The sequence below is a fragment of the Mus pahari genome, chromosome 3, assembly GCF_900095145.1.
Source record: "Mus pahari chromosome 3, PAHARI_EIJ_v1.1, whole genome shotgun sequence".
Taxonomy (NCBI): Eukaryota; Metazoa; Chordata; class Mammalia; order Rodentia; family Muridae; genus Mus; species Mus pahari.
The window spans coordinates 162,218,158-162,230,039 of record NC_034592.1 but is presented as its reverse complement, the minus strand read 5'-3'; the positions used below and the strand labels follow the sequence as shown (position 1 = coordinate 162,230,039).

Sequence of the window (11,882 nt, the reverse complement as noted above, 5' to 3'; positions counted from 1 at the left end):
TTTGTTTATTTGTTTGAGACAGGGTTTCTCTGTGTAGCCCTGGCTGTCCTAGAACTCACTCTGTAGACCAGGCTGGCCTTGGACTCAGAAATCCACCTGCCTCTGCCTCCCGAGTGCTGGGATTAAAGGCATGCGCCACCACTGCAGGGCTCACTTGTGTTTCTTTGCTTGGGTCTTTCTTAGTCCTGGTTAGTCTTGAACTCACAATGGAGCTAACCATGACCTTGACTTCTGATCTTCCTGTCTCTGTCTCCCACATGCTTGGATTGTGGATGTATGCTGTTTCCCTCGGATTTCTTGACATGTTTTCTGATGAATAGGCATTCCTGATTTTAATGTTTTGAATTTGCCGATTCTTCCCCTGAAGTAAACACTGTTTTTCGATATCTGTAAGTTTATTCTAACGCCAAGATCAGGGGGATCTTCTGCATTTGATTTTAGTTTTTGCTTCTATTTTTCTTCCCCTTAAGACAGGGTTTTTCTGTGTAGCCATGGCCTTCCTGGAACTGTCTATTAGACCAGGCTGGCCTCAGACTCAGACAGCTGCCTGCCTCTGCCTACAGAGCACTGTGATTAAAGATGTGCATGGTCATCACCTGGCTTAATGCCCTTTTTTTTTTTTCTTTTTTTAATTTAATGTACATTGGTGTTTTGCTTGCATGTATGTCTACGTGAAGGTCTTGGATTCTCTGGAACTAGATTTAAGACAGTTGTGAGCTGTCCTGTGAGTCATGGGAATCATGGGAATTGAAACCTTGGTCCTGGAAGAGCAATTAGTGCTCTGAACTGCTGTGTCTTGTCCAGCCCTTGCTCTGCCTTTAAGCCTTCAGTCTTTGTGGCACTGGAGCCATGCTCTGTGTTGGGTCCCAGACTGCATTGCTTCATGTGCAGTATGTACTGACCATGCTTCTTCTGTGTTCTTCCAGGCATGGTCATGGAGGGCCTACATCTGGTTCTGAGATTTCCTTTCCCTTGTCTGTCCATCATGTCACCTTGTCCTTATGTGGCAAAGTTCCATATTGACTTTGTGTTGCCTCAGATTGGTGCTGGGGCCTCCTCCTGCCCCTGGGCTTTGGAGCTAACTCCTTGAAGGTCAGATGAGTAGGAATTTTGTTGCTGTATTGGACATTTTGAAGGAATAAACCAGTACCCATTGCACAGTGGTGTCTGCCTGTGAGTGAGCATGGGCTGTCATTCAGTTTAGATCTCATGCAGTGACTTCTAGATAAGTTTTGCACTTTCCCAAGTGAATCTTGCGCATATTTTGCTAGGTTTATTCTGGGGCAATGTTGAGGTTATTGCTTTGATCATGTCACCCCCAAGCCTTCTGCAGAGGTGAGATCTGAACCCAGGACCCCATGAGCTCTCAGTAAGTCTCTCCAAACCATCAGTTGTATCCTCTAATTGAAACACTCCTACGCCACTGAGGTACATAATCAGTCCTTGTTTTTGATTATGTGGTTTTGTTTGTTTGAAACAGGCCCTCCCTCACTCAAGGATGGCCTGCGGCTTACTGTTTATGTAGCCCCGCTGGCTTTGATATCATGGTAGTCTTCTTGTCCCTGCCTTCTGAGTGGGTGAACACATTAAATTCTCTTTTTTGAGATATATGTGTGTATTAATGTGCATGCCAGGATAGGAGCATATGTATGTCTGGAGGTCAGAGGTTGATTCTGGCTGTCCTTTTATTGGTGTATATCTTACTTGATTTTGAGACAGTCTCTCTCACTAACCAAGGAGCTCACATTTTCATCTAGAATGACTGGCCAGCAAGCTTCAGAATCCTTCCATCTCCACTTCCATGGTGCTGCTGTTACAGAAGCACACTGCTGTGACAGGTTGTCCTAGTCATTTAGGAAGAGGGAACCTTGATTGAGAAAATTCCTCCTCAAGACTGGTCTGTGGGTAGGCCTTTGGGGGCGTTTTTTAAAATGAATGATTGTCCTGGGAGGGCCCAGGACCTTGTAGGCACTGCCACACCTGGGCGGTTTGTCCTGGAGTGTATAAGGAAGTAGGCTAGGCTGTTCCCCCATGACTTCTGCTTCTTCAGTTCCTGCCTCCAGTTTTCTGCCTTGACTTCCCTCAGTGATACAGGAAACCTGAAAGTTGTAAGCCAAAATGAACCATTTTCTCTACAAGTTGCTTTTGGTCACGGTGTTTTATCACAACAGTAGACATCCAAAACCCTGTCTATTTACATAGTTTCTGGGAATCATAGACAAGATGTTTGTGCGTCAAGCCCTTTACCAGATCTAATATTTTAGAGCTTTAAGTGGTTGTCACAAGAGGTTATTGGGTTTTATTCACTTTCTTTGTGTCTCTTTACAATCTTAACAGTGCTGTGTGAGCTGCAAACTCTGTTTTGACCGTACCCAACATTCTAATCTCTGCAGGCCGGTTCCTTTTCTTTGCTATAGGAGACCACTACTCAGCTGCTGAGGTTGTGACTTAACTTAGTCAGGGAGTAGCAACGTGTGCCTGCTTGGTCCCCTGTGTTGTTCCCAGACTATCCACTTGGCTTCATCTTTGGTTGATTCTTATCCCTCTTAACAGCCAAGTTCTATCCATTCTGTTTGTGGGCCTTTACAAGAGGTCTAAACAGTTCCTTATTGTACAGAGTGGTTGTCCTTTCTGATATACACAGAAGATAAGTGGTCTATAACATTGGTTGGGTACAGTGGGAACTGTAGAAGGGTGTACCACATGTGTGTAGAGGTTCTGATGGTTGATGGAGACCAGCTAGTGAGTATGCAGGGTGGCACAGAGCAGGTTGGATGTATGTGTGGTGGCACATGGTGACACTTTTGTGAGTGTGTGAGGCAGCTCACAGCAGGTATCAGTGTGTGGGGTGGCTGTCAGGATGATGGGAGAGTCCATGGCTTTCTTCTCCCAATCATGGTTTGTTAAGTGAGGTTGCCAGAGAGTCATGTTTAGAGAGTTGAAGTTTGGCTGCACACTGTTTCAAATGCATTGTACTCAAGCCTGACATGTGTTCTTGTCAGCAGCAGACAGAGCACCAGTTTAATACTTTTTTGCCACAAGTAGAACAAGTACAGAGGCCTGGCACTCCTTCAGCCTGGTCTCAGAGTGCCTCTCCTTCTTGCAACACACAGAAGGAAAGATACACACTCCATCTAGAAAGACCTTTCTTTGTCTCTAGTGCTGGAGATAGGCAAGTGTCCACCACTGAGCTGCATCTCTTTATCTGGAGCTTGTAGCTGAGATGATCTGAGACATCAGAGGGCAAAAGTTACTGAGCCCAGGGCCTCAGAGGCTGTTGCTCACTAGTTACTCCATGCGAAGCCCTATGACTGGCATTGAGTGCCAGTCAAACTGTGTTAGATGTTTTCTTCAAGTTGCAAGTAAGACATATCAAGACTTGGTACAGCAGCTAAATGGTACAGCAGCTTCTAGAAGGATGGGGAAGAGTGGCAGTGGGAACTGGCATAGGTATTCTCTTGGCCTACATGGAGAGGAGTTGTCAGAACAGCATGTGAGTGTCCCCTCTGTTCCTAAGCCCAGCAGAGATGGATGGCAGCAGGGTTTGTATGCCTGCATACCTGTGATCCTAGCACTGGTGAGGTTGAGGCAGGAGGATCACAAGTTTGAAATAAACTTAGTTTTGCATTATGAGACATTGTTTTGTTTTGCTTTTTTCGAGATAGGATTTTTCTGTATAGCCCTGGCTGTCCTGGAACTCGCTCTGTAGACCAGGCTGGTCTCGAACTCAGAAATTGCCTGCCTTTGCCTCCAAGTGCTGGGATTAAGACACTATTTTTTTTTTTTTTTTTTAAAAAAAGTTTCTGTAAACATCACTGGAAACTTTGATCCTGAGTGGATATGAGATGTGAGAAGAGTCACCCAGCTCTCAGCATGAACGTTCAGAGAGTGCTAGGGACAGCACCTGCCACCCTGAGACTGAGATTTAGGAACTCGCCGGATTCAAAGCGCATCGTGTCTGCTCAGGGCCCACCATTCTCTGTTATGGTCTTGAGGACATTTGTGTGTGAACTTCAGAAGGTATCTTGGAGATGCTGCCTGAGCTTTCAGAAAGCACGAGTCTTGGGTGCTGTCATATACTGATAGAATGTCACTGTCTTTGTTAGCCATGTGGCTTTAGCCACTTAGTCTCTTGTAGACTTTGCATTGCCTGACTTTGCTTTCAGGCTGGCCTAGGGCTGAGTTTGAAACAACCTCTTTGAATGCAGAAATAATTGTGCCTTTTTAGCTGAGCACTCTCTGAGAAGAGGCATAGTTGAGGAAAAGTGAGAGTGGATGCTGCTGGGCTCGAGGTGGAGAACTGTCATTGCTGCCATGAGGGACATCGTGATAGTGTAGGGCTTTTGAATTCTGTGTCTTAACACATTAAAACGGATCTCGCTCAGCATAAACTCTGACGTGAACAGGCTAAGCTTTCCGCCTTAGAGTGGCGTGGTCCCATGGGGAGGGCTCTGCATTGGCCATCCTAATGGCATACACAGAAGGCTGGAAATCATATGGCAACCATTGTATTGCATATTGGCTAGAGTCTTCTCACCAGTGTCTGCTTTGTTTTGAGACAGTATCCTGCTTCATAGCCTAGGCTGACCTCAAACTCACTCACCATGTCTTTCTGCCATTCTAGTGTGCAACTTGGTTTGCTCATGTGTGGTTGTCTTGCCTGCTGTCTACTCAGTCGTTCCCTCCCTCCCTCCACAGCCACAGAGTAGCAGCAGCTCAGGTGCCCCTTGCCTTGTTTCCCTTTTCAAATGGGTCTCATGCATCTGAGGCTGGCCTCTAACTTGCCATGTAGCTGCAGATGACTTAAACTCGAGGTCTTCCTGCCCACCTCCCGAGTGATGAGGGAAGAAAGCAGAGTTTTGTACATGCTAGGTACACCCTTACCTGCAGCCCAGTTCAGCTCTCTTTTGAGGTCCATTTTGTGTCTAATAATTGCAGATAGAATTCATAATAATCACTCATTGAACAATATGCAATTTAGATATTTGTAAACATGGTATTAATGTTTGGTGGGGCAGCCCGTGCATGAAACAATTTTTTATCAGCTATTTGATCCTGCTCTGAAAAGAGCAGTTAAGTTTGTGGTGGGAAGGAGGAGAGATGCAGATGTGCAGAAGCTGATTGCAGGGAGCAAAGATTTCTGTAAGTTCCAAGCCTTTCCTCTGGGAGCTGACTTGAGGAGCAGGCATAGCTAGTGACTGAGGGACCGTCTGAAGAGGCTCTAAGAGGTTCTGTGTCTGCAGCTGGAAGCCCGTGAGAGTGCAGAGGACACTCCTGATGTTTGGAGGCTGCCGTTGAGAAAGGAGGCATAGGGCCATCTCTGCTCTCAGCAGCTGGAGTTCAGTCCTGCACGGGGCAGGAGGCATTGGAGACTTGCTCCTGACTTAGGTGACAGGCAGTTAGTTACAGCTCAGGCAGGTGCAGAAGCTGGAGTGGAAACTTGTTGTGTGACAGTGGAGTATGGAGAGGAGGGGCAAGGAAACCTGGAGCAGTTGAGATTAGGGGAGTGCGGCTCTGCAGTGGTAAACTGGGATGAAGTGTGTGGTTTCAGTGGGGAGTGAAGGCTGGGGAGAATTGTTGGGAGAGAGAAGAGTAGGTTTGGCATCAGGACCTAGATTTGGGGTTCAGGATGAGTAACCAGGAAGCACCCTGCAGAGAAGAGCTGCTACTTGAGGGTCACAGGTCCCTGAGTGACAGGAAGACCTGTGGCAGCAAGTCTTGGGATGAGTTTGAAAGCTGAGGCAGTGATAGTGAGGGGCCTGTTCAGGTGCAGTCACGGGACTCTGTGACGTACCTTTGAAGCACAAGCTGGACTTCTCTTGATAGCCACCCATCCATTCCAGATGTGCACACAGGACTCTGGTTATCTGACTCTTTATTCTGAGATGGGAAAGGGCTGTGAAGTGTTACTTGGGTTCATGTGCATGGCTCTTCCTTGTGTCATCATTTCATTGACATGAACACAGTCTGCTTAGTTAAATGCATTGTGAGTGAAGCCCCACAGGTTCTCTCTGTGGAGTGGGCTTGATGGGCGATCCTGAGTACACAGACTTCTCTGTAACCAACTATCAGTTCTCAGGTGATCCCAGAGCCAATGCCTAGAGAGAGTGCAGGCTGGAAAGGAAAAGAGGCCTGGTTGGGCTCTTCTAGGACCTACTGTGTGGGCTCCTTGGGTCAGCAGACACCTGCTGTGATAACTGCAGCCCACTTTCTGGGCTCTTGACATCAGCTTTCCGAAGAGGAAAGAAGCACATGCAGGAGCAGCCTTTTCTTCTGGCTCTCTCAGGTGCATCTGCCTGGCTTACTCTTAGGCGTGTCCTCCTGGGGCATTTCTGAGGTCTTGGTCATTAGAGGACTCCCGTGCTATTTGGCACTTTGACTGGGAGCTCATGCTGAGGTTCTAGGCATCCTCCATGAAAGTCAGCTGGGCTCCTAGGAGAGTTGTCATTAAGAAGGAACCTGGAAGGCATATTGCACTACAGGGTCAGTTTCCAGGTCCTATGTGTGAGGAAAGTCTGAGCTAACACTCCTGGCCGGTTTTTGTATGTTATGGTGACTGGATATGCTGGTAGAGACTGTGCCTTATCTTTAGAGCTTACTTGGTTCTTGCTTTGTGTATGCGCACGTGTGTGTAAGCATGAGTGTGTGCATGCATGTGTGTGTTTGTGGAGGACTTTATGGAGGAGGTACAGTTGACATACAGGAATCTCCTATGGTTGCAGTGCAGTTTGCTAGATTGATACAACACACATCCCTGAACTCACCACCAGTCAGGATAATGAGCCTCCTGTCACTTGAACACTTCTGCGGTTGCCCCATTCTGTAGTGTTTGCCTGTTTGTCAACTTTCTCTCACATGGAGTTGGGTCCTGGAACATAGAAGTATATAGCGTGGACATTTTCCTGTCTACTTTGAATCAGTGTTGTCATTTGAGGGTCATCTGTGTTGTATCGTGGCTCATTCTTTTCATTCTTTATCTCTGAATCCCATTATGTAGATACTTACATGTTGTCTCTGTACTGGCATACTTTGTTATTCCTAGTTCTGGACTGTCAGAAATAAGACTGCTTCAGTTAGTTTAGGTCCAAGTCTCTCTGAGGTGGATTGCAGTGGAGGGCTGCACCCTATCATGGGGCAGGCCTAAGACTGCAGGATGGTGTCAGGGCTCCGGTGTGCTGCTGGAGTTCTCTGCCCACATCACCAGTTAGGTTTGGTCTCCTTTCAGGTGGGGCGTGGATAGCTCCGCGTGGTGGATGTAATTTGCACTTTCCTTCCTGGCCTGTGACACTGAACTTGCTTGTTGTGTGGGCTGTGTCTTCCATCGCTGGGAAGTGCTGTGAGAGATCAGTGAATGTGTGTGTTCTGTATGCCGGCCTTCTCTGTTTGCTCTGGGTTGGGAACCAGCATTTCCTTTCAGCTTCTGGCGAAGAGCTGCACCTGGAGTTCAGGGTGTGTGAATCCACTTGTTCCTTTTTGGTCCATACTTCTGGAATGATTTCTAGAATAATGGTGGTGTCTTCTCTCTTATGAGCTCTAACTAGTCTTATGTACAGAGGAAGATCCAAGCCTTCTGCCTTACCTGTCCCAGGCTCTTGCTCTCTCGTTCACTCTGTCTCTGCACTCTGGGCTCTGCTGATGCACTGATGAGGTACTGCTTGGCCTCTGGAGATGCCAAGGCATTTCCTGGATCTTCTTGGGTACAAATACATTTTATGTCCTAGTGTCATTGCATTTCTTCAGAACATACATGTTTGAGACGGGACATCTGAAGTGCTCTCCTTCCTGTTGCCAATGGTGTGGCAGGCGGTAGGTGGCAGGCCCATAGGGTCTCTTGTCTGCTGTAGAGCCTCCAGTTGTGCCAGCTTAATGTGAGTTCTGGGCTTCCTTCCCTGAAGTGATCAGTGCTATTGGGGTCCTGTGTGGTCCAAAGCGTGGGCATCATCTCATTTCCTTATTGGCGTGGCAGAGCTCTGCTGCCAGTGCCAGGGGACCCCATCCAGAATGTGCTGTCTTTCATGGTTGCTTTCCTTTTCTCTTGTCATTTGTCGGAGTTTCTGGGCGGTCACCTCAGTTTTATCATACCCTCTGGACCTATTCTCTACTTTTCCTTTCTGCAGTGTCTTCTATATGGTGCTGGGTGCCTGCACTTGGCCGTCCTGAGGGCTTTGGGTGTTTGGGTGACACTGAGGGGCATTCTGACTAATTCTTACTACTCTCAGGCAGGTATTTTCTCAAGAGGGATGGCACTTGTGCATTTGTCTGTTTAGGTCTGTGCCAGGTATCTAGGATCTTTGATTGTTACCTGTTGTTTCTATGGTGAACAGCTGGAAGCACTAGGTAATGTCAGCTTTAACAGAGTTTAGTCAGAGGTCAGGGATACAAACGAGGCAGGGTGTGAGCCATCATGGTCTGGCTAAGCTTGCCTATTGGGTTCCACTGTACCTATTATATTAGGTATATTTACACCAGGCAGTCAAAGGAGCTTCAAAGCTTGAGGGTAGGCTGGTATTGAGGTCCTCTTAGACCCCTTATCAGCTAAGGAAGTACAGAGTTCCTTTAGTCTGTTTTGCATCAGTAGGTAAGAGGTGCCCTTGAGGAATTCTGCAGGGTGCTCCACCAGCTGGGCTGGACCACACTCTGCAGTGACAGTGGGTATGTGTGACAGTAGCTATGTGCCTAGTCAGACAAAACCTTCCAGGACATGTTGCCTGTACCTTGTTAGGTCCACCGAGAAACACCGGCCTACAGCGTGCTGATGCAGATTGTGCAAGGTAGTTAGTTCTAGAGGGACATTCAATTCCTTAATGCCAACAATAGGGTTTTCTGAATTAAGATTTTAGTGAGTTCAAAGAGACCGTGCTACTGTTTCTGGTAGACTCAGAGCTTGACAGTGTTAAAGACTCTTCCTGTAGGAGTGCTCTGGTTTAGTCCACCCAGAAGGAAAGCCCAGGGTTTTTCTGGTTGTGTAGCTTACAGGAGGTTCTAGTTTCAACTCTCTCACCAGCATCCCCTTTGTAGCTGTGTCCTGCTGGGCTGGGCTGTTACTGAGGGTATCTGTAGATCTGCTGTGGAAGTTAAATTTAAGATAGATGTGTTACTGTTGCTTCTAGGATTTAGGGTACAATTAGTTGCTAGTTTTTGAAGCCAAAAGTTAGTCAAACTTGATTGGTAGAGTTTGTCTTCCCAGAGTTTCAGGAGCTTTGAAGGAGAGACTGTAGACTGTTTGGTACTTGTTGCTGTGGACAGCTGCGTTATGTTGTGGGCACATGCTGGTCCCCTAGGGGAAGCCTCTGTCTGACACGAGCAGTATTCCCATGAACACTGCTTGGGTTGGACATTCTGGGTCGTATCAGGTGGGAGAAACTTGGCTGCACTCAGAGTTGTGATCACAGTTCTGTAAACAGACTTCAGCGTGTAGGACAGAGAATTATGGAGACGGTGCAGAGTACCTAGCTACCTAGGACACAGGCTCACGGCTGTTGAAAGCCTGCAGTGAGTGGGTGCCCCCCACTTTGTGAGGGTAGACAAGGCAGAGGCAGTGGTTCACATGTGCTCCCACATCTGAAGAGACTGCAGGGCACACATCTGGGCTGAAGCTGTGGCCACTGAGCTTGGCTTTGCCACATGCGTTCCTTGTGAGAGGAGATGCTATGTGCTCTTAGTGTATTTGGACAGCCCTCCACCATCCTGTGCTCTGTCTCCCCCCAGGAGCCAGCTTCCTTGCAGCTGCTTATTACATGTGCCCCCTGTAGTAAGTAGTTCCCTGGTCAGGGTCTTCTTGCGCTGACCTGGGGTAGGGGGTACTTCCTGATGCCAAGTCTCCTTTATCCCCAGGAATGGTCCTCGTGCGGAGTGAGAATGGGCAGTTGTTAATGATCCCTCAGCAGGCCCTGGCCCAGATGCAGGCCCATGCCCAGGCCCAGCCTCAGAGTACCATGGCACCCCGTCCTGCAACCCCCACAGGTGCTCCACCTGTCCAGATCTCCACCGTGCAGGTGAGTGCATGTGTGGTGAATAGGCTGATGTGGGGTGCCGCTGACTCAGTCTGGCTCACCCACTCCCCACTGCTGCATGCTGGGGATGTTGCAAGAGTGAAGGTGTGTCTCGTGTGAGTGGAAGCTGAGGCATGCATTGTTTACAAACCCAACCATCAGGTAGGGTCTAGGATGGCTCTGGTCTACCATTCTCCTGGGTGAGACCGTCTGCTCTTGAAAGCCAGCTCTTGTGGCCAGTGCTCAGCTTGCTGACCAAGTAGGGTTAGAATAGACACTTGGGGTCAGCTGCCTTGGCTGAGCCCTGGCTTTCCTCTTGCCACTGGTAGGTTTAGTTTTCTGTGTCCCAGTCCCTTGCTTTGTAAAGTGTAGATCTGGTCATGTACAGGTCATGGTACTGTCAAGAGGAATGAGCATGCTTGAAGTACCAAGAGTGAGAAGAAGGCAGAGCAAGCGCCATACAGGTGTACCCTGGCTCCAAGCCTTGAGGTCATCAGTCTTGATGCCAGGCTGTGCTGTCCCAGCGTGCAGTGCCCTCACACCCTCAACACCGTAAGCGCAGGGTCTCCAGCACAATCTGTTCTGTGCTTTGTGTGGCCTTGCTTTTGTCGGGTGCCTTCCCTGGATAGCTGACAACTAAAGAGATGGCGGAGTAATCCTGATACTCCCTCTGGAGTTGTGCCTTGTCCTGAAGATGGGGCGTCTGTGCTGGAGAGCTCCCCATAGGAAACAACAGAGAGCACCTCTGCAGTGCTGTTCCTGAGGAGGAAGCATGTGGGCCGCTGTGGAAGGCTCTCTGTGGCGGGGGTACCTCTCATCTGACCTCTGTGTCTGTACTCACACTGCTCTGGTCACCTCAGGGCTTCAGGCATCTCCATCCTGCTTGACTCCGTCTTCCCCTTTGACACTCTGTGTCTAGGACTCAGGGCATCTCTGCTTTCAGTTCAGGCCAGTGTCCCGTAAAAGCACTGCCACAGCTGGGTTTCCAGATGTCTGCTTTAAAAGGTGGCGTTTTGTAGACTTCACTAAAAGAGACTGTTTTTAGGATTTTCCATGAAAAGTTTCTCATCATGATTTTTTATTTTGGGCTTTGAATGATTTCCTTGTAGGTTAGTAGTAAGCAGTGGATTACTTGAGTGCAGTAGTGTATTTTTAAGAGTCTGTGTATGCGCATGTGCACACGTACAAGTGCATGTATTACTTACTATAGCTCATTTTAGGATGATTTTTAACTTATTTTCCAGGCTCCAGGAACACCTATTATTGCACGGCAGGTGACCCCAACTACCATAATTAAGCAAGTGTCTCAGGCCCAGACGACGGTACAGCCCACTACAACCCTACAGCGATCTCCCGGGGTACAGGTAAGAGGATGCAGCCTAGTGCATCAGTAGGGATGCATGACTGACAATGCATGCTTTTGCTTCAATGCAAAAACTAGGCTTTAGGGTACCAGGTTGAATTTGAGGATGCAGGGGTCAATGAAGAAAGTGATTTTTCTGTGTCTGAATGCAGGTTACATCCTTTCCTTATTTAGCATTGGCAGCATTCAAAAGCTCTTTATAAAATGTAATTAGGAGTGTCACCTCATTAATATTTGACTCAGGGCATCTTTGAGGAGGGAGTCTGTGCTGAGGAGAGTTTGTGTCTGTGCGGTGGCCCCATTACATGCTCATGGACAGTGCTACTAGTGTGTGTGAAAAGTGTCCTCTCAACTTCCTGTGGCAAATTTGTAGATGAACTGGGGAGGGGAGAGGGAAGGAGGGAGGGAGGGGGGGAGTTCTCCCTAGCCTTGCTTTCCTAATGTCGGTGCTCTAGAGAGCGGGGGGGGGGGCTACTGCAGACACTGGCCTTACCTAATGTCAGTGCTCTAGGGAGCAGTGGGGGGGG

At 48.2% G+C, this 11,882-nt stretch overlaps 1 protein-coding gene across 1 annotated transcript in view; it reads left to right on the top strand.

The window, feature by feature from the left end:
- Taf4 (TATA-box binding protein associated factor 4) overlaps positions 1 to 11,882 on the top strand; it is a 61,864-nt gene that overhangs the window by 24,237 nt on the left and 25,745 nt on the right. The window contains exons 3-4 of the mRNA XM_029535761.1: positions 9,835 to 9,995; positions 11,237 to 11,356. Of these exons, the coding sequence (XP_029391621.1) occupies positions 9,835 to 9,995; positions 11,237 to 11,356 (281 nt within the window). The remainder of the gene's footprint in view (positions 1 to 9,834; positions 9,996 to 11,236; positions 11,357 to 11,882) is intronic.